General features: G+C 39.7%; 1 protein-coding gene and 1 pseudogene across 15 annotated transcripts in view; one reads left to right on the top strand and one right to left on the bottom strand.

Annotated features, from left to right (window-relative positions):
• Window positions 1-26,991, top strand: part of SYNJ1 (synaptojanin 1) — a 107,943-nt gene that overhangs the window by 72,157 nt on the left and 8,795 nt on the right. For 8 of the 15 annotated variants that reach the window (XM_014589909.2, XM_027773953.1, XM_027773952.1 and 5 more), the window contains 12 exons: window positions 3,172-3,289; window positions 3,391-3,606; window positions 7,984-8,062; window positions 11,234-11,396; window positions 15,655-15,864; window positions 16,390-16,533; window positions 17,659-17,697; window positions 20,025-20,072; window positions 21,592-21,630; window positions 21,767-21,837; window positions 24,741-24,849; window positions 25,335-25,552. In XM_014589909.2, coding sequence (XP_014445395.1) covers window positions 3,172-3,289; window positions 3,391-3,606; window positions 7,984-8,062; window positions 11,234-11,396; window positions 15,655-15,864; window positions 16,390-16,533; window positions 17,659-17,697; window positions 20,025-20,072; window positions 21,592-21,630; window positions 21,767-21,837; window positions 24,741-24,849; window positions 25,335-25,552 — 1,454 coding nt within the window. The remainder of the gene's footprint in view (window positions 1-3,171; window positions 3,290-3,390; window positions 3,607-7,983; window positions 8,063-11,233; window positions 11,397-15,654; window positions 15,865-16,389; window positions 16,534-17,658; window positions 17,698-20,024; window positions 20,073-21,591; window positions 21,631-21,766; window positions 21,838-24,740; window positions 24,850-25,334; window positions 25,553-26,991) is intronic. The other 7 variants (XM_027773956.1, XM_027773955.1, XM_027773965.1 and 4 more) reach the window with 4 other exon arrangements.
• LOC106735441 (60S ribosomal protein L35a pseudogene) lies at window positions 10,632-10,958 on the bottom strand (annotated as a pseudogene).

Here is a 26,991-nt window from a genome sequence, read left to right as displayed (position 1 = left end):
TCTGCTTTCTGAATTCTTCAGTGATAAAAGTTCATTAAAAGAAGCAAGGAAACCTTTTGTGTGAAATTTTCAATTAAATGCTAATTCAGGTTTTTAACTTGCATAACTAAAGTGATTTGCATATATTTTAAACTACCCTTTTCTGTTGAATAATTTATGAAACAGTGGTTGGTCATAGGCCCTTAAGTAATCTTAGAAGTAAGCTATGTCTTAGTTTTTTTGTAAGGAAAAGGTAGTTTATTATTAAGTAGAAGTGAAAGTACATTCCCAGGAAGTAGGAGCAGGTCTGAGCAGACAGAGTGGCTCAAGTGGCCCCACAGTTGCATTCTGTGAGGTTTATAGTTTTTTCATCTAGGTCATGTTGGTTGATCATTGATTGGATCTACTGATTGTTATTATCTCATTATCTCTATCAAATGTAGCTGGGCCCACTGACTCATCTCATTGGCTATAAATGTGTCTTAGTCAGCTAGACATCCCCTCACCCACTTGCCCCCAGTCTCCTGCCTGCATTACCTTAGTCAAGGACTTTTCTGCTCTGATCAGTTTTCTATCTAGCCACATGGGCAGAAGCTCCAGCCCCCTTATCTACTTCCATTTTCTAGCTTTCTCCTGCCTCATTTTTTCCAAGAGGCATGATTCTTATAAATATTTTGCGGGGGAGTTAAAGATGGATGGTCCATCTTCTGTAACTGCTTCATGCTGGAAAAGGGCATTGATCCTACCTATCGGAGACCACAGAACTCTCACCCTATTTGATCCAGGTGGAGGAGTAGGACCAGCAGCAGGTCAATGAGTTAAGTCCCAAGATGTGTTGTTGGGAGGACTGTCATTGGTGCTGGATGACTCGCAGAAGAATTCAGTAGAGGTCCCAAGGGGTTGGTATCCCTGTTGTATGGTCATTTACAGTTTTGCAGCTTCCATGACATCCAGAGTTATCCAGGGTTCCTCAGTGGTTATGATGACTTCTCCGGACAGGGGCATAGAGGATCTCCCTGGGCCTGCTCAGTTACTGATTTCTTCCCCTTGGCATGTGAGGGTCTTGGCTGACCATTTCCCCCTTCAGAAGAGAGGACAGTCAACTCTCCAATGCCAGGGATTGTTTCCCATATCTTGACATTGAATTCAGGGTCCAGGAGGTAGCTGGGTATAGTCTCTTGCCCACTGTCCAGTCTTCTTTCACTTGAAGCAGGAATCTATGATTTTTCTCTCTGGCTTTTAGGTAAACATTTGGTGGTCGGTGGATATGAAGGGCTTTGCCAGTTGTGATAGCCATAAGCCTGACTTGTCATTTTTCTTAGTTTTGTTCTTTTTTTCCCTCCTCGAGGTCCTAATTATTAAAAGCCACAAAGATAGTGTCAAATAGCCATAAGCCTGACTTGTCATTTTTCTTAGTTTTGTTCTTTTTTTCCCTCCTCGAGGTCCTAATTATTAAAAGCCACAAAGATAGTGTCAAGTAATAGAGACTGATTTGTTTGGGCTCACATTTGTAGCTTTTGGAGTTGTTTTCTCCTGACATCTGGGGCAGATTGGCTAATGAAGTCTTATCCCAAAAGGGCTCTCTTCTGCAGAGAAGTAGGGTCCAGATGAGAATATATTTTAAATCTCTCTTTTAACCTATCATAGAAGGCAGCTGGGTTTTCATCTTTTTTCTGTACAGTTGTTCTTATTTTGTCATAATTTGTAGGGTTTCTGTAGCTCATGTCTCATTCTTGCCAAGAGACCCTCCAATTCATTCCCATTGGGGTGTTATATCCCATTCAGGATCAGTTGTCGGGACAGTTTCTCCTCTTGGAAAATTTCCTTGTGGGATGCTAGCAAATGTAGCATCTGCTTTTTTGTGTGCTACATTTAAGATTTATCCTTTTCTCCATAGCCATACAACAGGTAGCCAGAATGAATTGGCTGTAGTTCTCCCTCCAAAAGAGGTTGAAAGCCAGGATCAGTATCTGGAACTGTCAGAACATTTATTGGGGCCTTCAGAATATTTGCCCAACTTTTACCTATATTGTTGAGTATTAGTAATGGCAAAAGGGACTTGGACTCTAATTGGGTCTTCTTGTCCAGCTATTTTTCTGAGTAGGAAGGGGGTCCTACTTCAAGTATGTGTTGAACTGAGGGATTGATTATCTATTCCTTCTGTTTCCTTTGGGGTGAACATAGCCGTGCTTGGGGCAGAAGGTGAGGAACGGTATGGAGAAGGGAGTATGTTCTCGTAGGAGTTCCATCAGGGTTTATAACAAAAGATCATCTATTATATCCATATTTGGCTGAGGCCTTAGGGAAGGGATTTGATTGACTTTTCTGCAAAGGGAAGAGTCTTGGTAAGGAACCATAAAGGCTTAGACACAGGGGACTTGGGACCACTTGTCATTTTTTTCTACATAGGGAATCTGGCTGCAAGATAGTGTTATGACTAATGGTCCCATTTAGCAGCCATTGTTCTTGGTCCCCAAGTTTATATTGAGGCCAAGCTCTATTACAAAAGAATATTAAGCATTTTTTCTTTACCAGGGCCAAAATTCTCCCAATGGTAAGGACACAGCCAAGTAGTGAGTTCCGGGAACTGAGTGGTTATTTCCCATGCCTCCTGAGCTGTCCCTTGGAGGAGAAAGAAGCTCTGGGACAGTGGCCTGAGCATCTTCTACTTGCCACGTCCTTTTTCATCCCCAGAATCGTTTCTTTGGCTGAATGCCCTCAGCTGGACTGAGAGACTCCAGGACCCTTGAGTCCTTCTGAGAGTTATGACCTGTTTTTCCTTTGAGTTTGCCACCGGGCCTGGCACACCACATTATATGTTGCTTTTTGGCTTCTGCGATGATAGCCAGGTTCTTGGTGTTTCAGACAAAGAATGGAATGAAAGATGCCAATAGTGAAATAAAAGGTAGTTTATTTAGTAAAAGTGAGAGGTAGGAGCGAGCCTGAGCAGACTGAGAAAGACTGGCTCAAAGGCTGCCATGTCTTAATTTTTACTGGAGAAAGGATGAAATGATAGCTTTACTAAAAGCCTTTTATCTTAAAGGGATCTGAAATTCTTGCCTGTTAGCCAGGGCATCTGGCATCCAGCCTCAGACAGCTGAAGCTAATGAGAGGCAGGAGAGATCTCATAGCCCCCCATGATATGGTATGCTCATATGCCTTCTTTTGTGTTTTCTTTTATTCCCACTGCAGCTGAAGATTTAGATCTTCTAAATGCTAGTTTTCAAGATGAAAGCAAAATCCTTTACACGTGGACTCCTGGCACTTTGCTTCATTATGGAAGAGCTGAGCTGAAGACATCTGACCATAGGTTTAAATTGTCTCCATTTTTCTAATAGTCCTTGCAATTTGTTTGAAATATCACTTATAAAAAAATATTTCTAACGTATCTGTCTTCCTTTATACCTTAAGGCCTGTTGTTGCCCTAATCGATATAGATATATTTGAAGTTGAAGCAGAAGAGAGGCAAAACATTTATAAAGAAGTAATTGCAGTTCAAGGTCCACCAGATGGTACAGTGTTGGTTTCGATCAAAAGTTCTTCACCAGAAAATAATTTTTTTGATGATGCCTTGATTGATGAGCTTTTGCAGCAGTTTGCTAATTTTGGTGAAGTTATACTTATAAGGTGAGTAAAACATTTGTTATTCAGAAGCAGCTCATGGATGGGACCAGCAGTTAGAGTAATGGCTGTGTCGCTGGAATCCCATGTAGTTGACCGCAGTTCGAGTCCCGGACCCGGTGGCTTAAACTCACGGCGGGCACGTGTGCATGCGTGCCCAAGATCCCGAGAGGAGGATGGAGGAGAAGGGATTGCAGCGTGACCATCCCTCCCGGGGGGGCAGGGGGAGTGATTTCTTGCTTTCTGTCTCTCTGTCTCTCTCTGTCTTTCTGGCATGCACACATGCCCTATAGCAAAAACCTCTCCAAAAAAAGAAAGAAAAAGAAAAAAAAAAAAAGGCAACTCATGGTCCATAAATACTATATTACACATAACTTAATATTTGAATAAAATAGGAGTATTTCTGTTTTCAAACTAAAGAAAAATAATTCTGTAGATGTTATTTAGAGAGCTCATAGACTTGAAACAGAATGCTTAAATTAAAAATTAAATAATGAAACTATGCAAACAATTGACAAAAATATGTGCAAGCTTAGATATGACCTCTCAAGATTCCTAAGGCTAGAACATAGAGCCAGATACCAAAATGAAGCTGAAATTGCCATTTTATTTTTTAAGGAGAAATAAGAGTAAAGTAGAGTGAATTTTACCCCCTTAGTTTAAGGAATTTGATGTGTTAAGTAACTTTCAGTGCATTTAATTTCCAGCCAGAAAAGATGTGATAAAGTCAGTCAAGGTCATCCATTCCAATCTTGGTTTTCCTCATTGATTCAACCATCTGCTTTTTGCGAAACCAGAAACCTCTTTCCTTGTTTTAAAAATGTTCTCTTCTAAGTATACATCAATTTTGAGAGATTGAGTGACATGTATGTTTAAACTCCATTTTTTTGACTATGAAATTGGTGTGTTTTACAGATATTTGGTGGGCAGATCCCTATCCTAGGTGCTGTGAAAGAGCAGAGAAGTTGAACTGTGACTCCAGCTTGTAATCTAGTCGGGAGGTTCAGTGTGTATGTGGTGGCTTCCCCAGATACTGAGCAGTAGAGTCCACAGAATTAGGGTGGTGTGGTTTCTGTGGAGTGAAAATCATGCCTGAGATGCCTCAAGTCCTTTCAGACAGTAGATGAACAAATGCAAAAGAAATTGTTTAGTCTTCTTTCGAATCATATGACAAAAATGTACCCCAAGGCTTTAAAATGAACTAAAACAAGAAATTTCTAAAATCTTAAGGTTCTTGGGGACCAGCAGTTAACATAATGGCTATGTCGCTGGACTCCCACGTAGTCTACCGCAGTTCGAGTTCCGGACCTGGTAGCTTGAACTCACGCCGGGCACATGTGCGTGTGTGCCCAAGATCCCGAGAGGAGCCCAAAATCCCGGGAGGAGAATGGAGGAAAAGGGATTGCAGCATGGCCCTCCCCCCCCTACCCCCCGAAGTGATTTCTCGCTTTCTGTCTCTCTGTCTCTCTCTGTCTGTCTGGCGAGCGCACACGCCCTATAGCCAAAACCTCTCCAAAAATAAATAGATAAATAAATAAAATCTTAAGGTTCTAGAAGTACAGAGTGAAATATCCAAGTTCACAGATGACGGTAAGCTTTGCCAAGTGTAGAAATACCAAACCACCAGACACATCATGTGAACCGCATGAGTGGGTAGCAGAGCAGCAGCAAAATGTCTTCATGAGCAGATGTAAAATATCACACTCAGCCAGAAAAAATCTCAACTGTAGAAGGGATGAAAGACTAATATATATGAAAAGGGCCTGCCTGCCTTTCGACCCAGTCTCTAAAGACCTTGGTGCTTAGAGCCAAAAAGCTTTCCCCAAAATGCTTGTAATCATTAAGAAAAGTATTGGTAAGAAAATAAGGCGTTGTTGGGACCAGCAGTTAGTGTAATGGCTATGTCGCTGGACTCCCACGTAGTCGACCGCGGTTCACGTCCCGGACCCAGTGGCTTAAACTTACCCAGGGCGCATGTGTGTATGTGCCCAAGATCCCGAGAGGAGAATGGAGAAGAGATTGCAGCTTGGCCATCCCCTCTGGGGGGTGATTTCTCGCTTTCTGTCTCTCTGTCTCTGTCTGGTGAGCGCACGCGCCCTATAGCAAAAACCTCTCCAAAAAAAAGAAAAAAGAAAAAAGAAAAGAAAAGAAGGCATTGCCTTAATGTTGTAAAGCCATGAGGTATCACCATATCTGGAATATTCCAGTTGTTATGCTCTAAAATAACCATGTTGGAAAAGAGAAAGCAGACACTGAAAGTAAACAAGGAGAGGACTACTATATGCAGTAAGATTAAATGGAGTATTACCTTTTGGTTTAGAATAAGACAACTGTTGAAGAGTGACTCAAGTCCTTGAAAATGAATATGGGACGAGTTTACGTGTGTGTGTGTATAGATATGTATATAAAATTAATTTTTTTTTAGCAGTTTGCCTTAAGTGTGTGCGCTTGTTGGAGAGAAAGAAAGACAATGAGAGGAAGGTGAGAAATCTCCCCCTGGGGGGATGGCCACGCTGTAATCCCTACTTCTCCATTCTCCTCCTAAGATCTTGGGCATGCACACACACGGGCTGGCATGAGTTTAAGCTACTGGGTCTGGGACTCGAACCATGGTTGGCCATGTGAAAGTCCAGTGATGTAACCGCTACACCATCTGCTGGCTCCTAGATATTTATGTTAATTGAGGGAAAAGTCTAGAAACATTTACCTTAGCAGTGACAGCAGGAAGAAAATACAGCTACTAAAAAAAAGACATCATAAATCCATGGATGTAAAAACCAGAATCCCTTATTAAAATTAGAAATAGGTAAGGAGCTTATTGCTAATTGTGAATGATGATCTAGAGATCAGCCCTGCCCTCAGTCCACACGTGCTTAGGCACCACTACTAAAGAACAGATCATATTCGGGGTTTGGAGGGCCTAGTGGAGCTGCTCAGTGTAAGTGCAGTTTTACAGTGGTGATTATAACCTTAGGAGGAGGGATAGTTTCCATTGCCAACTGTTTGAAGAAGATACCTTCATGGTATTTAGGTAAGAATGATGTCTCTGTGTATTTCAGATAAAAGCATCCTACAATTTTATAACTTTATGCCAAGAAACTGAGTCAGTTACCTTGGTCACATTTGAGTGATTGTAGAAATCTCTTCTAGGCCCTTGATTTCTACTGGGTAAACAACACTTGTTTTTGGCCTTTTTTTCTTAATGTTTATAATTCATACTTTTTTTTTTTTTAGAGAGCTTTTCACTGTAGGGCGCGTGCGCTCGCCAGACAGACAGAGAGAGACATAGAGACAGAAAGCGAGAAATCACCCCCCAGGGGGGATGGTCACGCCGCAATCCCTTCTCCTCCATTCTCCTCTCGGGATCTTGGGCACGCACGCACTCGCGCCCGGCGTGAGATTTAAGCCACCGGGTCCGGGACACGAACCGCGGTTGACTACGTGGGAGTCCAGCGACATAGCCATTACGCTAACTGCTGGTTCCCTATAATTCATACTTTTGAATCCTTGTTTTAGAGTATATGTGTATACACATGTTTTGTCCTTTCTAGTTTTTGAACAACCTGCAAAGATTTCTGAACTTAGTTTATAAAGTGGAAGTATTTGAACTTAGAAAATTATTTCTGTAAATAAGACTGCTAACATTATAACGTGTTTTATTTTATCTGTGATAATGTATCAGTGACCATATTCTTCATAAGTTCTTCTAATGCCCTTTTTATTATTTTTTTTCCTTTGGAGAATTTCTTACTTCAAAGGTATTACTTTAGAATTATAATGTAGACCACTGAAGTCCCAAGAGGTCTTCTCAAGACAAGGACCAAAGCCTAAGGCTCCTTGGAGCCAGTCCCATTTTTTGATTTTTGTTTTTGTTTCTATTTTTGTTTTCCCACTGACATCTTTACCTATCCCAAAGATGCCTTATCCCTATCCCAAAGATGCCTTATCATCTTTCTTGGTCAGAAAGAATGTCCTCAGGAAGGTCATTGAGCTAGTAGAAATACATTGTACTCAACTCTGAGGTCAGGAGATTTGGATCCTAACCTTGTAACTTATTCTCCTTGTGTGGTCTCTTTGAGTAAGACACTTAACTTCTGGCCCTTTTTTCTTTATCAGTGAAATGAGGAATTGGACTAGCAGGGAACAAAAAAGGAGTTACACAGTCTGTTTCTTCTGGCTGATTTATTAGGGTAGTATTTGAAAGAATTTGGGATTTGATGCTTTTAGGGGAAGCATGCCCTCTCCAGATGGCCACCAGCCCTACTACTGCTCTCCCTCTTTTTGCCTCTGTAGGCCCTATTAATCAGTACTCATTGGACTACTCATGGAGCTAGTTACATCAAAGGTATTGATTACAGTTTTTTATTTTTCTCTTTCTTAAAGATTCGTAGAAGATAAAATGTGGGTTACATTTTTGGAGGGAAGCTCTGCCTTGAATGTTCTAAGCCTCAATGGTAAAGAGGTAAGGTAGCATTATTTATTCTATACCGTTCTGGAATTAAATGTCAACGATTACGTTAATATTTTTACAGACCTACATTAAAATGATCTAAATGTATTTTCAGTTAGAGAAGGCAAAAGACCTAATGATGTGCTTGAGGAGTTACGTAATTTTTTTAAAGAGAAGTGTGAGATACATAATTTTTTTAAAGAGAGATTTTTGCTATAGGGCATATGCACTCACAAGAGAGACAGAGAGAGACAGAGAGATAGAAAGCAAGAAATCATGCTCCCAAGGGGTGATAGCCACACTACAATCTCTTCTCCTCCATTCTCCTCTGGGATCTTGGGCATACACACACACGCACCCAGCGTGAGTCTTAAGCCGCTGAGTCCAGGTCTTGAACTGCAGTCAGCCATGTGGAGTCTAGCAACGTAACCACTACGCCATTTGCTGGTCCCTAGGAGTTGCTTGATTAAAAAAAAAAAAAATTCCCAGAGGGCACGTGTGCTCGCTAAAAGAGGCAGGGTCTCCATTTATCTCTTCATTTACCCCTCCTCTCAGGATTTTGGGCATGCATGTACACGTGTCTGGCACATTTTTCAAGCCACTGGATCTGGTATGCAAACTGTGCAGTCAGCCATCTGGGGTCCAGCTGCTTTAACCACCAAACCACTGGGTGGGCCAGTATTTTTCATTTAGACTAGATTTCCAATTAGCCTAAGTTGTTATCATCTCTCCCTAGAGATTTTAACCATTGGTATAGGGCAGACACCTTAGTCTAGTGGTTAAAGGAGCTAGATCCACATGGTCAACTGTAGTTTGAATCTCAGCACCAGTGGCTTGAAAAACACACTGAGCACAGGCTTGAGAAACACACTGGGTATGTTTACATTCATGCCCAGCATCCCAACAAGATAGAAAAATAGAGACGGGATTATGACAAAACCTTGCCCCACTGAGCGGTGCTTTCTCTCCTTTCTCTCTCTCCCCCTCTCTCCGTGAGCACATATGCCATCTGGCAATTAAAAAATTAAAAATAAAAAGATATAAACTAAGAAGAAAAACATTTACCAATTTGATTTATATTTTTATATTTTCTGATGTAAAAAGTTTTAAATTTTTAATTGGGGGTCGATATTCTGGCTTATCTGTATAGTAGAAAAGATTTCTATCAAGTGAAGAAAATATTTACCAAGAAACAAAGGAAGAAGGTGCTTTTTAATCCTAGGAACTTGCTTATTAACTTGGATCATGGTGTACAGGTTCTTCTTTTCCATCATAAATGAAATAATTCCCTCAGATAGCAAATCCATCCCTTTGAGGCATTAGAAAATTGTAATTAGTAGAAAAAATACATCATGACTTTTCCGACAACCCGATAATATCAGAAAGACTTTGAGCCAAGAAGGCTCTGTATCCCCCTATTGGTAACAGCTACTCAGTTCATTTCAAATACTGAAAAAAGTTCACATTTTATGTCAAGAAATTCTGAAAACAAAAGAAGTCAAAACTATGTGAGAGGGAGCACTTACAATCAAGAAAGCAAGTTTGTTAAAATATTTTTCAATATATCGACAGGACATGATTTAAATTGATCACAAAAATGCATTGATTGTTTTAGATTATATTTTAATCTAAAACCCAGTCAAATTTAAAGGAAAGCACAGTTCTGCTTTCACGTGTAGCAGTCACTCTCTCTTCAGAATGACTTGTTGAAGATTTAAAATGGTCTTCGGTTCTCATAATATTCCTCTGACATTTGAAATACTACAATTATGTAGATTAGCATATAGCGGCTGATGATATAGGAGTTGTCAAGGTTGTTATGCCAAGTTATGAAAGAATAAGAAATACATTATAAAGATGTTTTTACTGTTACTTCTTTATTTATGTAGGAATAATTATTTAATCTGGATCAAAATCAAAGGATACATAAAGTTATGTTGTGAAGTTGTCTATATATTTGTACCTGGCCAGGAAGGTACTGCCTATAGCAAAGGAAACTAGAATCTGTGTGCAACCTAGAAAAAAACAAAAGCAAAAATTCCTTTATTATGGGCCAGGAGTTAGCGTGATGCTTAAGGCGCTGGAGTACCACATAGCCCACCACAGTTCAAGTTCTTGATGTGGAGGCTTGAAAATCATGCAGAGCAAATTTATAAGTGACCAAAATCCTAGGAGAAGAATAGAGAGTAAGGAATAGCAATTTGGCTGTCCCCATGGGGGGGCGATTTGTCACTTTCTTCATCTGTCTCTGTCTCCAGCAAGTACATGTGTCCTAATGCAAAAACCTTAAAAGAAAGGGGGTGGGGGGAAACCTCTTCATTAGCACTACAGACTTTTTTTTTTAAAGAATTATTTTACTTTACTTTATGTATTTATTTATTTATTTTAATTTGCCCAGAAAAGGACAGAGTGAGAGAGAGAGAAAGTGAGAAAGCAAGCTGCCAGGTCCCGGACTCAAACTGTGGTCAGCCATGTGGGAGTACAGTGTCCTTAACTACCACACCACCTGCCGGCCCTAGCACTATAGACTTTTTTTCCCCCCCAACACAAACCCATTTTTATTCATTTACGTTTCATTATTTTAAATCCTTGAGGAGTACAGCATCACATAGATTCTGTGTCCAATGGCCTTAGCAGGAAGATTGCTTTGGAATTTGGCTTAAACCATGCCACTGTTTCCATGGGTACCGGTGACCTTTCCCCAGCTTATTCTGGTTTTATTTGGTTTGCCACCAGGAGTCACTGTATTGCTTTTTGCTTTGTACACATAAGCACACCTCTTGCCTAAACAGAATTCCATTTCATCTTGTGCATAAACACCCTCAATTTAAAAAAGAGCTGTGTGCTCCCTTTGGTTCCTGAGGCCCCGCTTATAGCCAGCAAAAATGGCCTTGGACCACAGCCTTCCAGACACAGTTGCCTTTTAGAAGTCCTGTTCCCAGCAGGCCTCCACGGGCTCCAAGATGGCGGAAAGAGGAAAGAAAGGTTGCGCTACAGGCTTTTAAAGGAAGAATTGAAAACAACCACTAAACTAGTTAAAAATTTAGTGTATGCCAGTGAATTGTGTTGAATTGAGTCTAACTAAATTATACCATTGCACAGTACAGCTAAGGCTCCTTTATTCCAAAATAGTTCATTTGTATGTCAATGAATTTTAATTTTATATCTTTTTTACTCAACTAGTTATTGAATCGGACTGTAACTATTACTTTAAAAAGTCCAGACTGGATCAAAAATTTGGAAGAAGAAATGAGTTTAGAGAAAATCAGTGTTACATTGCCATCCTCAACAAGCTCTACCCTGCTTGGTGAAGATGCTGAGGTGACAGCCGATTTCGACATGGAAGGTTTGTTCTTTGAGCAAATTGACTTTTACATCTTGGATAAGTTTCCTTCCCATCAGTAAGGTCTTCCTGTCTAAGCTTATCCCTCTCCTTCTTGAAACACAAATAGCAACTTGAATTAGAGTTTGTTTGTATCATATTGTGTTTATTTTGCTTATACTAAAACTTTAAATGTATTTGCCATTAAGACTGTTATAAATGCTTGTTTATATTCTTGTGTGATGAAAGCATAAATGGATATTTTTGACATGTGGTTTGGTCCCAATAATTAGAATTAAGGTTAAAAAAATAAATAAAAATAAAGAAGTTTCAAGTGTATTTTAACAACAGAAACGAATTCAAAATATTCCCTACAGAATAGGCTATATTTCAAAGTAATTTAAAAAGATTCAAAGTATCAGTAGCTAGCTTACATTTGAAACTGAAGCCATCTGTAAAAATGTAACCATTTACAGTTTAGAATTCAGGAGCTGGTTCTGTTGCTCAGTGGTTCAGCACTGTGCACTGGAACCAGATCCCTGATGGCCAACAGGAATTCGAATCTTGGTTTGAGTGTATGTGCATGCACTCCCAAAATCCTGATGGGAAAGAGAAATGAGGGAAAATTGCAGCATGACCATGTCCCATTGGAGGGTGCTTCTTTTCTCTCCCTTTCCGGCCAGCACATATGCCATCTGGCAGTAAAAAAAAAAAAAAAAAAAAAAAAGTTTAGAATTTGGGACAGGATATAATAATTTCTATAAGTGTGGCTAAAATATACATAATTATTCTAGCATATTATTTTTATTAAAATGCATACCTTACTTTATAAAATGAGACTACATCATATTATCATCCCCTGTACAGCTGGATATCACATTTAAAAGTTAAACATCTGAGGCCAGCAGGTGGTGTGGTGGTTAAGGCCCTGGATTCCCACATGGCTGACCGTGGTTCAAGTCACAGACCCTGTGGCTTTGAAAATCATGTAAGATGCATGTTTGTGCCTGTGCAAGGTCTCAAGAGAAAAGTAGAGAGTGATTCTCACTTTTCCCTCTCCCTGTCCCTCTCCAGCAAGTTCATATACCCTTATGGAAAAAAAATAAAATAAAATAACAACAACAAAAAAAAAAAAAAGAAAGAAAGAAAGAGTTAAACATCTTGCTGTTGGATCATCAGAAAAGTCATGACATTATTTTTCTACGTTTTTCTCTGCAAAGATGCATCATGACTTTTCCAGCAACCCAATAGATTATGTCATTTTTACATTCTCTGTTTATTTGTTTACTTGATTCACACATGTTTATTTAGTACCTTGTATATGCTGGGTACATACTCAATGCTGGAAACTCATTAGCTGTGATCCCAGAGCTCACAGCTTACTATTACACACAAGTAGGTAAGCAATTATAGTAAAGTAACGTACATGTGATAATGAACAGTGCAGTGGAAACTCATAAGAAAGTTGCTTAGCTTGGATTTGGGAAGATGAGCAAGGTATCCTAGAGGAATTGAAATTTAAGTTGAGATCTGAAGACTCAGGGAGAATTGGATTAAATGCTATAGAGCAAATGACCCGGGAAGAAGGCGTGTATATAGGACTGAAGGAGAGAAGGGAAGCTATTGACTGTGCAAGGGTGTTTGCAAGGGCGTACATGAAGGAAAATGCAGGGCAGGAGCAAGTGTGGAATAGAAGGTAAATGCTGTTTTGAACACATTGGTTTTGAGATGTCTGTGTTGTCAGTAGGATCGAGGCATTAGCTGTGGAATATGTGGGTCTGGTGCTTGGAGAGAGCTGTGTGCTCAAAATGCAGCTATAAGGGCAGGCAGCGCTGTGGCATTTATTACTTTGGCTAGTAAGATTATGTAAAGAGAGACAGTTGGATACGAAGAAATTACAGAGTCCTAAATATGAATATGGAAAACACAGAGGTTAGAGATAGGCAGAAGAGAAGGCAGGTGGCGTGCTGAGGCACATGACTCCCACATTGCTGACCATGGTTTGAGTCCCAGACCTGGCAGCTTGCTTTCTCAGTCTCTCTCTCCCTCTTTCTCTTTCTCTGTCTCTCTCTGGTCAAATTGAAGTATGATAATAATAAAGGAAATCAGATAAATAATTTTTTGAAAAAGATAGAAGAAACTATCCATGAAAGGAAAATTGGGGAGAAAAAGCAACTGTTGATAGAAATGGCAAAGAGCCTAGAGAATTTCGTGGCTTTAAAATCAAGAGAAAAAAGGACCAGTGAAGGATTATCAGTGATGTCTTCTACCAGAGAGATGGGGAAAAACAAGACTGAAAGGTGCCTGATTTAACAACAGGGAGGGAGCTGTTGGTGACACTTATGAGGGTAATTTCAGTGAAGTAATGAAGCCAGATGGTGGTAAATTGGTATGGAGGGAAAGCAAAGAAGTGGAAAGAGAGTTTGTAGACAGCTCTGAGGAAGTTTGGCTAAGATTGGAGGAAAAGAGAAGAGGGAAGTTGCTCCAGAGATGAGCACGCGCATGTGTTTTAATTGCTAGAGGACACATGCCTGCTAAAGAGAGAGAAAGCACACCGTATGGGGTGTGGTCAACTGCAGTCCTCTCTGCTCCATTTCTCCCTCCCATTAAGGTTCTGAGAATGCACACATATGATCCTGGCATGTTTTTCAAGCCACCAGAGCCAGGATTCAAACCATGGTTGGTTGGTTGGTCAGCTTCCTGTGTATAGCGCTTAACTGCTGTGCCAGAGGCCTGGCCCACATGGTTGTATAGATGAGAGAGGCTTGAGAATGCTTAGTGCTGATGGCTTAGCCCTGGTAGAGAGGAAAGGGATGATGATCTTCAGGAAGGGCAGAGCAGAATAATAGAGCAAAGCTCTGAGAAAACTGGGCTGGGTAGGACCCTATTTGTTCAGTCCACAGATACCTAAGTGCCGCTATGTGATCAGACGTGGAGGCAGGTCATTTAAGGGGGGGGGTTCCTATCCTAAGACCTTTTTTCTCTACAGAGGTTAGGTGTAGACATTCGCCTGCATGAGGAGAGACAATTCACAGATTGAGGAGAGTTGAGAAGCTTTGAGGTAAAGCTCCTGAGGAGAAGGGGTTAAGGGAGAGCCAAGGAAATCATCGGACTGTCAGGCAGCTTTGGGAGCCCAGAAGAGATGACACCACACCTTTAATGTGACCAGAGCCATCACGCTGGTGTGGTTTCCTTCAGCAGCCATGCTCAGCAACCCAAGTGCAAGTATAGGAAGATTGAACAGTGGAATCGGTGAGGAGCTGGGGCTCTGCCAGGCACTTGCAATGGAATAACAGTCAAGTATGGGGATGACTGAGGTGAAGAACTATAGACTGACGCTAGTTACAGAAGAAAGCAAAATGGAACTGGGTTAAAATGAGAGGGATTGAGCCCTGGATCCTGATAAAGTCAAAGAGAAAGCGAAACTATGGGAGAAAACTGGAAGGCTGGGGGGCGATGGCTAGAATGAGTGAGATGACTATTTCTATTCTGAGAAATGCATCTGTTACAAGTGGAGGTCTCAGTAAGAATGACGAAGGCATTTAGGTTGTGGAACAGGTTGTCCACATAGATGTCACAGAGAACGATGGTAGAATCCAACTTACCATCTCGCTGCCTAGTCCTCGAATGGATTTGAGTGACCAGAAGACTGGAGGTTGTCAGTTACTGCAGCACATGAGGGTAGAGTCTTACATAATTTCCTGATGGCATAGCCTCAGATAAATGGGACTTGGTTTAGGGTTGTAAGATTAATGTCTGGAATTGGGCTGCAAGGGACACCTTGGTCCCATTTACCAATCCTGAGATAAGTGGGCATGAGACCACCTCAGGGGAGAACCAGTATTTAGTTAAAACAAAGAAGGTCTGTGTTGGGATTAGGGGGTCAGAAGGGGCAGGTGGCTGCCTGAGAGCTTGCTAGCTATCAGGGTGTGGGCCTCCCTGGGGCAGGTGAGTGCCTAGGTGCTATTCTGCAGAGCACAGTAGACATGTTTGGAGGGAAAGCAGGGTCAGCCAGCACTGCAATAGCTGCTCAGTGGAATGAGTCAACCCAGCCAGTGGTCAGTCACCCCAACATCCTGCTGCTCTGAGTCTATAGATACCTTTACATTTTCTGTAAAAGCATTTGTATTGATTCTTGTTCTATACTAGTTCTATAGATTTTTGTACATGCCTAGATGCTTAATCCATTATGTTTTGCAGTGTCATAATGTTACCATGTTTATTTTGAGTATTTTAACTCTTTGAAGTATCAGGTGAAAAAAAAAATCTTACTTTTCCTTAGGTGATGTTGATGACTATAGTGCTGAAGTGGAGGAGCTTCTTCCTCAGCATCTCCAGCCATCTTCAAGTTCTGGCCTTGGCACTTCTCCAAGCTCTTCACCCCGCACCAGTCCGTGCCAGTCACCTACAATAGCTGAGGGTCCTGTGCCATCCCTTCCCATCAGACCAAGCAGAGCACCATCAAGAACTCCTGGACCTCCAAGTTCACAGAGTATGCATTTTATTTGAAAGTTTATATGCCTCTCTATCCAAAGTATTTGATTTTAGAGAGCTATTATTGTTTGGCTTTTGTAGTCATATGCTAAAGCGTACACTGTTTTCTCTGCATACACAAGAGGAAAGTTGATAGATGGTAATCTTTTAGTAGAAAGGAAACTTACCATTATTGTCACTATTTCTCTACTGTTATGGTAAAAATTCATTACTACTTGGGCTTTTCTTTTTCTTCTCTCTATTGGCCGGCAGACTTTAAATCATTTAACTCAACAGTTATTTTATGCCATCTTGATAGGGCCACTCAATAATCAGCTTTCAGCACCTTGGCCTAGGTAAGAAGTCAGCATGGAAGTGGCAGTATTGCTCCCAGGGTACCAAAGGGTTGTCTTTTGTTACCATGCTGAAAATGTGTACCCTTCTTTACACTCCAGTACACATTTGAAAAATTAGCAAAATAGAACATTTCTTAGTGCCAGCATCACCTGGAACCTGATCATTTTTCCTGATATACTTTTTTTAGGTTCTCCTAATGACACTCAGCCAGCAGTGCAGCCGCAGCAGAAAGAACCTTCCCAGACTTTAGAGCCCAAGCGGCCACCCCCTCCCCGCCCAGTCGCTCCTCCCACACGTCCAGCTCCCCCACAGAGACCACCTCCACCCTCAGGTAACAAGCTGCTTATTTCCATTTCTGGTACATTGAAAAGTCTCCTCCACTCTATTTTGTTTGGTGGTTTGTTTTTTAGAGAGATTTTTGCTATAGTGCATGTGTGCTTACCAGAGAGACAAAAAGTGAAGAATCACCCCCCAGAAGAAATGGCCGCAATCCCTTCTCCATTCTCTTCTTGGGATCGTGGGCATGCATGATCATAAATTTAAGCCACTGGGTCCAGGACTCACACCATGGTCTACTATGTGGGAGTCCAGTGATATAACCATTACACCATCTGCTGGTCCCTCCTCCACTCTATTTTAAATGTTTTGCCTGTTTTCAAATTTATAGCTTCTAGATTTTATTGTTTTTTTCTTTCTTTTTAAAGAATTATTTATTCAATTCCATTTGTTATTATTATTTTTAATTTGACCAGACAGAGAAAGAAAGAGGAAAAAAGGAAAAGCAAGAAAGCAAGCCACCAGATCCAGGACTTGAAGCACAGTTGGCCGTGTGGGAATCCAGCACCTTTAACCACCACACCACCTGCCGACCCTGATTTTATTTATTTATTTATTTATTTACTTATTTATTTATTTATTATCACTGTTGCTACTTGAGCTTTTCTCTTAAGAACATGGTAGGCATGACAGACATAACAAGATAAAAAGTGTTTCCCAAGTAGATTTCTCTTAATGTGTTTTTTCATAGCTGCCTTCTTACCAGTGTATAAGAGATGTTTATTTTGTTTTTGCCCATTTGACATATTGAATAATTATGCATATAAACTGTCCTGGGGCAAAACCAGGCTTCTTTTTTCCCCCCAAAGAATTCCTCACTTCTGGCTTTTAGAAGCATTAAATCACTACATTTATTAATTTCTGTAAAACTGAAAAGCATATATGTTATTTAATAAAGGATTTTATATATTTGTTTAAATGTTCTTTTAAACATATATAGTGTTACTTCAAGTATTATAAGTATATGCATTGGATAACAGCTTTTCTAAAGTACCTAGTTGCAAATATGTAATTCCTATGTAATATTTGACATTTTGAATGCTATAGTATATCTTTGACATTTCAATTCTTTATTTGATTTCATTTCCTTTTTGCTGCATATTTTCTTATGAACTATAAGGGGCTAGGAGTCCTGCACCTGCTAGAAAAGAATTTGGAGGTAACCTTTTACATTTGTTATCATGTATGAATCTCAGTTCATTGATGTTTTGAAGCTTGAGCCCCCAACTGAAAGACATTTTTGGTTTGATGAAAGTTGAAAAAAAAATGACACTTAGACTCTAAGTTTAAAGTAATTCCAAACTTCTATTATATTCCTTTTAAGTAAAAAATGAAGAGTTTAGCTTTATATGTGAATAGAGCTAACAAGGACTTCCATTTTCCAGGTAGATATAGTTGAACTTATCATTCAGATCTGATACACTGTTTTGTATAAGTACACTCAGCTGGGGCAGCAGTCTGTGGCCTGGTAATTAAGGCAGCTGAATCTCACATGGCCAACTACATGGTTTAAGTCACAGACCCGGCAGCTTGAAAAACACATCAGACATATGTGTATGTGTGCCCCAAATCCCAAAAGGAGGGAAAATGGAGAAGAGATTGCAATGTGACCATGCTGCAAAGGGAGTACTTTCTCACTTTCCCTCTGTCTCTCTCTGGTGAGCACACGAGCCCTCTGGTATATTTTACATTTATTTATTGATATATATATATACACATATAAAATTAGAATTGATTTATTTTTGTACTTATATACTTAATTCTATATATAATTAATATATATTTGATTTAGTTACAAAGATTTAGTTTCCATTGTATTAATTTCAAAAGGGATTCAGATATAGTGAGTAGAAAACATTTCTTAAGTATTTACTTAGTAATACTGTAGTACATTTCTTTTCTAATGGAAAACCCTATGGTTAGCAAAGTTTCCTATGGATGCAATTTAAAATTATAATAATTATCAGAAATATATCTTTCAGTTCATGTGTATTTATAGCTTGTCATGAAAGTCATGCCTCATTTGTTTATACAGAAATTATTCAATATATAATTTTCATTTTTTTAATAAGGAAATTTTGATTCACAAATGGATTGCTTTTTGTTTAATGCAGTTTGTTTCGTTTACATGAAAGCTTCTCACAGAGCTCAGCTGGAGGCATATATCTGACAATTTTACTTAATCTAATTCTCAAGAATGGATGAGGCAGGTTATTACAGTTCCTAGAAGAGCTTTTGCAAATTCAGTTTTAATATTCCATGGCCCACTGTGCTTGGAATATAAAAGAGAAAACACCTCTCCCCATGGGTATAGTCATGCCGAAATCCATTCTCCTCCATGTCTCCATTCTTTTGGGATTTGGGGCATGCACATACAAACACCTGGTATGTTTTCCAAGTTACCAGGGACAGGATTTGAACTGCACTCAGCCATGTGGGATCCACATTCCTTAACCACTGGGCCACAGAGCAAGCCCTCTTTATAAAAGATATATGTATCTTTTGTAGACAGTGTATGCAACATAGTTCATTTTATTCAAAGGTTCTTCAAGGCAATAAGTGTGGAGGAAGTCATTATAGTATTTTTAGAGTTCTTTTTTTTTTATTTTTTGAGAATATTTAATTTTAAGGACCAGCAGTGAGTGTAATGACTATGTCTCTGGACTCCCATGTGGTTGACCACTGTTTGAGTCCTGGACCCAGTGGCTTAAACTCACGCCAGGCACATGTGCATGCGTGCCCAAGCTCCTGAGAGGAAAATGGAGAAGAGATTGTGGCGTGGCCATCCCCCCTGAGGAGTGATTTCTTGATTTCTGTCTCTTTCTGTCTTTCTGGCAAGTGCACACACCCTACAGCAAAACCTCTCCAAAAAAAATTTTAAAAAGAATATTTAATTTTATTATTTTTATTTTGATTTGCTATAGGGCATGTGTACTAACCAGAGAGAGAGAGGGAGAGCGGGAAGTCACGAGGTCTGGGACTCGAACTGTGGTCAGACATGTGAGAGTCCAGCACCTTAACCATCACACTACATTCTCACCCCTAGAATCTTTAAAAATAGTCTATCAAATCTAACTTTTGAGAAACTAATGTAGTCTCATAGAAATTTGAAATTAAGTTGAAACTTCACTAACAATTTTTTTCCCTTTCACTGAGCTTTTCTTAGTGATTTAACTTAGGACAAAGGAATGAGATGATTATAAAGCAAAGGCTTTCTTATAAATAAATTCCTTACTACTTGTAATCTCAAAAGATGAAAAGAAAACTGTCATCCCATTGCTATTCTTTTTAAGCAAAGGGAAGACAGAGGTTTGGGCTAGGCATCTGATGTCACTTAGGTTTGTATTTATACCTTTGAAGAAGTGTAAAGCAATAGAAGAACCTTTTTGCAAAAGTAAATTTATACAGAAATTGTTTTGTGTGCCTGCCTTTCATTCTGTGCTGTGGGCCCTGAACAATATATAGCTTCTGTTCTTTCTCTGAAAGGTATTGGAGCCCCTCCCAGTCCTGGGGTAGCTAGGAGAGAGATGGAAGGTAACAAGACTTTTGCGTTATAGAAGTGGTTCTCTCATTTTATTTCTAAATGTCAGCCCCTCCAGTGTTTAAAGGCATACCAAATATTTTTAGTCTAATTGTAAATAATCCCTCCCTCTCCTTATGTATACATTGTATTTTTTCTCTTCTCATTCTCTGTTGTGTATAGTTCCTAATGAAGTTTAATTTCCCTGAAGTTTTTTATGTTGCAGTAGTTTTATACATATTTTATATATCTGTAGGTTGTGAAATTACTGCTTAAAAATAATACCTTCAATTTCTTTTCAGAACCAAAAAAAGGTTTAGTAAAGGACTGTAATCTGAAATTTTAAGTTACTAATTATAATTAAATCCTATTAATTCAGATCCAAGAATATAGTATTTTGATGGTGATTTTAGATGGTTCAGGTGTTTTTAGATATATTGGTACCGAGCTAGATTTATTTAAAAGACCATTATGACTAGAAGCTGTTAAGATTATAATTTGTAAAGGGCCAGTGTAATTCATGTAGCAATTGTTCTTGAATCTCTCTGTCTCTCTCTCATGTTTTTTTTTTTTTAAAGGTTTTTGTCATAGGGCATATACACTTGCCAACAAGAGACAGAGACAGTGAAAGGGAAAGTGAGAAATTACTCTCCCAGAGGGGATAGCCACACCTCAGTCTCTTCTCCTCCATTCTCCTCCTGGGGTTTTGGGCACACATTCACATGCACCCAGCATAATTTTCAAGCCTCCAGGTCTGGGACTTGAACCATAGTCATCCACGTGGAAGTCCAGCACTTTAACCACTATACCACTTGCTGGCCCCAAATCTCTTTTTTAAAAAGGAGAATAAATCCAAGATACTGCCAGTGATACTCCCTCCTCCTCCTAAATTACTCCTAAAGACTGATTTATTTAATTTCATCTTTCTACTGTCTTTCTAATGAGTTTGAACCATATTTTAAGTCTTTCACAAGGCAGGTATTTGGTAGTAACATATGCCTGCCCTCTCCCTTAATCATAGGATTTTGTTACAGAAATTTGAAAGATCCCATCATGAGATACTTTATCCACAATGATATCTACAGCATGAAGCCCTAAAACAGTGCTCTCAGGAACCTTTTGAGTAGCTTGAAAAATGCAGCCCTGTCTGTTGCTCAGGGGCTGTTTGCTCAGCTCTGAGGAGCAGCAGTGCCACATCTTGTGTCCACACACAGCTGGTCTTATGTTTTGAAGGTTCATGGGAGAGAGTTCTGTGGGAAATGTCATCTGAGAGTGACCCCGTGCATGCAGTATCAGGCTGAGGGCCACACTTGTGTCCTATAAAGATCTCTGAGTATTCTAATTTCTCTTTTATGAGTATTTCATTTAGGACCAATAATACCCTTCATCATTATCCAAAGCAAAGTACTTTGTTTTGTTACCATCTCATGTCCCCATTGATGCTGGTAGTGAAACAGGACTGCCAATTGATGTTATGTAATATGCTTGATTGTTTGTTTATAACTAATTTCTTTCCCTTCCTGCTTCAAAAAGCACCCAAAAGCCCTGGAACAACACGGAAAGATAATATAGGTAAAAAGCACTTAAATGTAGCTACTTACCCTAAAAAATGGACCACAAAATAGATGCTTGGAATATAATTATATGGTTTCTTGTTTCTTTTTACTTTTTTTTAACTTAAGTATATGGTGTGATATCTTTATCCTAGGACGCAATCAGCCTTCACCTCAAGCAGGACTTGTAGGCCCAGGATCTTCTGGATACAGTGCTGCCAGACCGGTAAGTAAAACCCAACCTGGGAGCCAGGGGGTCTTGATTCTATGGCCATCTTCCACTAGTCCGTTCCATTGCCTGGGAGAAATCATGTGACTCTCGTAGGCCTCATTTTCCTCTACTCTAGAATGAGGGAATGGTACTTGATCATCTGTCTCTAAGTACTTTCAGCTCTAACATTATTTAGCATACTCTTCAAAGATAGCTAGATAAACTTCTCATTTTTATAAAAGTGATATAGTCAAAATAATTATGATCACTACATAATTATCTCAGACTCACTCAGTGTCCAAGGAAGTGATATATTTGGGTAGCTTTTCATTATATTATCTGAGTAATTAAATGAAGATGTATATATACCTTTAGTAAGAAGGATTTCAATTAGATTTCAGAAAAAAATTATGATAGAGTTAGTATACTAAAACTGGTTTTATTATATTTTTTTAAATTTTACTCTCTTTTTTTTGAGAGGTTTTTGTTATAGGGCACGTGTGCTCACCAAAAAGACAGAGAGAAGACAGAAAGCAATAAATCACTCCCCTGGAGGGGATGGCCACGCTGCAATCCCTTCCCCTCCATTCTCCTCTCAGGATCTTGGGCATGCATGCACACGCACCCAGCATGAGTTTAAGCCACTGGGTCTGGGACTCAAACCGTGGTCAACCACAGGGGAGTCCAGCAACATATTCATTACGCCAACTGCTGTTCCCAAAACTGGTTTTGAAAGTATTAAAAATAGAGAAGATGATGTTGCAGGGTTTCCGCTATCATATGAATCTGATTTTCTGCATGTTTATACATATGCTCTTATACACATAATCGTTTAATGATTTACCCAAATGAAAATCCTCTCTTGGATATTATAGGTAATCAAAAGGAGGAAGAGAAAACGGAAACCAATAATCAGTGACTCCGGCTAGTCTTATAGAGCCTGGGTTGCAAAGAGACCATAACAAAGAGGGGAACTAGGGTTGATGGCTGCTAATCAGAAATTTAGTTGCAAGAACTTAAGAAATCACTTCTAATGAAGATAGAAATGGGGTTTATTTTCTGTAGTATTCTCTACTTAATAATCAGAAGGTCCTTTTCTATGTATGTTACACCCCAAATTAAAATACGTGTAAAATATACCTAAGATCTTTTCCTCACTCTCCTTTTTGCAAAAAATGAAAAACTGCTATTCACTGATTCTGCTACCACACCTTCCCACAAGCATTTTCTTTAGTCTGCTTAATACTACAAGGAATGGGAGGTCAGGGTTTTTGAAAGGTTAAGAGTTCATATTAACTTTTGCTTATAATAAATGAAGTGAAAATAGGAAAAATATTTTTCACTGATACATCTTTGCTTATATCTGGAATATTGGATTAGTTCAAGAATTTTATATCTGTGCTTAAAAATAAATCTCAAGATGTGTTTTTTCTAAAATCTCTTACTTGCTCAATTGTATATGAGAAGGTCTTCAAAAATTCATGAAAATGCATATTATAAAAAAAATTATGCATGGATTTAAAAAAAAAAATTTGGAGAGATTTTTGCTATAGGGCACATGCACTCACCAAAAAGACAGAGAGAGACAGAGACAGAAAGCGAGAAATCACCCCCAGGGGAATGGCCATGCTGCAATCCCTTCTCCATTCTACTCTCAGGATCTTGAGCATGCATGCACATGCACCTGGCGTGAGTTTAAGCCACTGGGTCTGGGACTCAGACTGTGGTCAACTTCATGGGTGTCTAGCAACATAGCCATTACACCAACTGTTGGTCCCTTAAAATATTTTTTTGCATCAAAATAAACTTTTTTTATGGTGTGTGCACTCACCAGAGAGACAGAGACAGAAAGCAAGAAATCCCTTCTCCTCCATTCTCCTGTTAGGATTTTGGGCATGCACACACATGTACTTGGCATGAGTTTCAAGCTGCCAGGTGCAGGACTCAAACTGCAACTGGACATATGGGAGTCCAGAACCTTAACTACTATGCCACCTGCTGGTCCCACCAAAAATAAACTCTCTTTTTAAAAAGTATTTTACTTTATTTTATTCATTATTATTATTATTACTGTTTTAATTTGTCTAGAAAGAGACAGAGAGAAAAAGGGAAAGTGAGAAAGAAAGCCACCAGGTCTGGGACTCAAACTCTGGTCAGCCATGTGGGAGTACAGTGACTCAACCACCACGCTACCTGCCAGCCCCCAAAACTAAACTCTTTTTTTTTTTTTTTTAGAAAAAAGAATTATTTATTTATTATTATTGTTGATATTATTTTTCACATGAGTTTTGCCAGAGAAAGAGAGAGAGAGAGGAAGAGTGAGAAAGCAAGCCGCCTGGGCCAGGACTCAAACCATGGCCGGCCATGTGGGAATTCCAGCACCTTAACCACCATGCCACCTGCTGACCCAAAAATAAACTCTTAATAACATTTTTTCTACAAATGTTTGTAAGTCCTCTCCTGTCTTTCTCCTCATGTATTTTAAAATCATCCCAGTCTCCACCATGAAGTCAGTCTCATACATAGTCAAGAATCCTAGCTCTGTAGGTCATCAGACCTGAGTCTGAATCTCGGCTCTGTCTTTTAACTAGGTGGCCTTGGTGAAGTTGTCTGCATTTTGTCATCTTAATTTAAAATAGGGATGATGAAATAATACCTACCTCTGAGGAGTATTTTTATGATGAAATGAAAATGCCTATACAGTGCTTAACTGACATAGCTCCAGCACACAGTAAACAGTCAAAAATAAAAAGAAAAATTTTTAAATTTGTCATTACATGGCTACAGATAGAGAGAAATGAAAGTGACAGGACTAGGGGAAGTGCCAGAGAGGAGAGTACATGAGATGCCCAAGCAGTTCTAGAACCTCGTCTTTGGAGAGTAAGGAAATGTCTCGGGTGTCATCTTCCCATCTGTAGACGATCCCGCCCCGTGCTGGAGTGATCAGCGCTCCACAGAGCCATGCTCGAGCATCTGCCGGAAGACCAACTCCTGAAAGCCAAAGCAAACCACCGGAAGCTAGAAAAGGTAGACTGGTAGAAACACCAGTTGTTCTATATCTCTTCTTTTCACCTTTCCTTTGCCTCTGTCATCTCCCACCTTCCACAATGTATTCCTTTATATAAGAAATGAGGCTACTTCTGGGGTGGTGGTGGTGAGAATGAGAATGTCCTCTTTTTTTTAGAGAGAGATTTTTGCTATAGAGCATGTGTGCTTGCCAGAGAGACAGGGACAGAAAGGTCATCCCCCAGGAGGATGGCCACACCACAATCCTTTCTCCTCCATTCTCCTCTTGGGATTTTGGGCATACTCATACTCACACCTGGCGTGAATTTTAAGTCACCAGTCCAGAACCACAGTCAACTATGTGGGAGTCCAGCAACATAACGCCATCTGCTGATCCCAAGAATGTCCTCTTAACACTTCATTAAAGAAGGAAGAAAAAAAAAAGGTTTTCTAAAATATACCTAGTATCTGACAATCCTTGTTTTTGTTTTTGGTTTTTTTTTTAGGTTCAACTCTCCTGCCTGAGCCACTGAAGCCTCAGGCTTTTCCTCCTCTGCAGCCTTCTCTGCCTCCATCTTCCCATAAGTTACAGGAACCTCTTGTCCCTACCGTAGCACCTTTGCCTCAGTCTGGCCCCCAGCCAAATTTGGAAACCCCACCCCAGCCACCACCTCGGAGCAGGTCCTCCCAAAGCTTGCCTTCAGAGCCTTCTTCACAACTACAAGTAAGTCTCACTGTTAAACAAAATACTACCTTTGAGGCATATGGTGTAGCCTTTGAACATATTTATTTTAATTACTAGCTTATGTAAAATATAAGTATGAGCTTTAATTTTCTTTTTGTCTTTGGTATTAATAGCATCTTGAAATGTGATTTCAACAAGTGAGTGTCATTTGACATTCAGATGAATCACAAAACAGATGACTGCTTTGGCTATTCTAGGGTTTGGGGGGTTTGTTTAACCTATTGCTTAGATCAAAAACTCTCCAGTAATTCTAGACCAGGAATTTATAGGGCATTTCCAAATGGTTCCCAGGTGGTTTTCTCATGTTAATGCTGAAAGATCATGACTTGTTTCTTTATGCATAATTTACTTTAGATAGTTAACAAAGTAGGCTGAACAACAGCAATTTATTTTTCTTACTGCTCAAAGCAGTAAATTAGTTTTGGCTTTCACATCCCGGAGAGAGAGGCAGACAGATCTGCCTTGGACCATTGATGTTATGGTTAGTTTCCAGTAAACAGAGATTGCATCATCCTTTTGTGTCTCTTAATGCATGCAGTAGTTCTTTCCCGCTTTGGAGCTGGCAGTGGGCTTGCTTGGAGCCGGTCATTACTGGACTGGCTTTAGATGGTCTGGGCTTGCAAGCAGCAGGCTCCTTTACCAAAGTAAAAGCCACCCCCTCCTTGGTGTCTCACAGAAAATAGGGCTGTTGCCTTGGTCCATAGACATTGTGTGACCATGGAGGCTCTTGCTATGTCACATTGGAAAGACTTCTGGTATGTTTATACAAAGTTATCTTAATACTACATTTTTGTCTAGCTGTATATAAAATCTTAACTTGATAATGCTCAAGGCCAAAGAAATGTATGAATTTCAAAATCCTGCTTTACCATAGAGAGTGGACAGTTGGTATATATTAAGTAGAGACATACAGTGTCTCTCTTTCATAGTCTGACTTGCTTCACTCAGCAACCAATCTTCCATATTTGGGGAAAAAATAGAGAGGAAAGACACTTGTGGGACATGGATACAGTTTCTTTTCTGTTGATGAGGATGTGTATAGTATTCTCAGTTGGGCTGGACTGAGGTGTATATCATGCTGGGTAAAAGTCTCTTTACAATCTAAATGATGTATAACGATTGAATGTATGAATAATAATAAATTTTAAAAATAATAAATTAAAAAAAAATCCTGCTTTGAACTTTGGAAAGGTCTAAAATACAAAAATATTATGGGACCAGCAGTTAGCGTAATGGCTATGTTGCTGGACTCCCATGTAGTCGACCGCGGTTCGCATCCCGGACCCGGTGGCTTAAAACTCACACCGGGCGTGTGTGCGCGCGTGCCCAAGATCCCGAGAGGAGAACAGAGGAGAAGGGATTGCGGTGTGGCCATCCCCCCTGGGGGGTGATTTCTCGCTTTCTGTCTCTCTGTCTCT

Source organism: Tupaia chinensis, unplaced genomic scaffold, assembly GCF_000334495.1.
Source record: "Tupaia chinensis unplaced genomic scaffold, TupChi_1.0 Scaffold000392_1, whole genome shotgun sequence".
Classification (NCBI taxonomy): domain Eukaryota; kingdom Metazoa; phylum Chordata; class Mammalia; order Scandentia; family Tupaiidae; genus Tupaia; species Tupaia belangeri.
The sequence above is the reverse complement of the archived record's forward strand: the minus strand, read 5'-3'. Positions and strand labels throughout refer to the sequence as shown.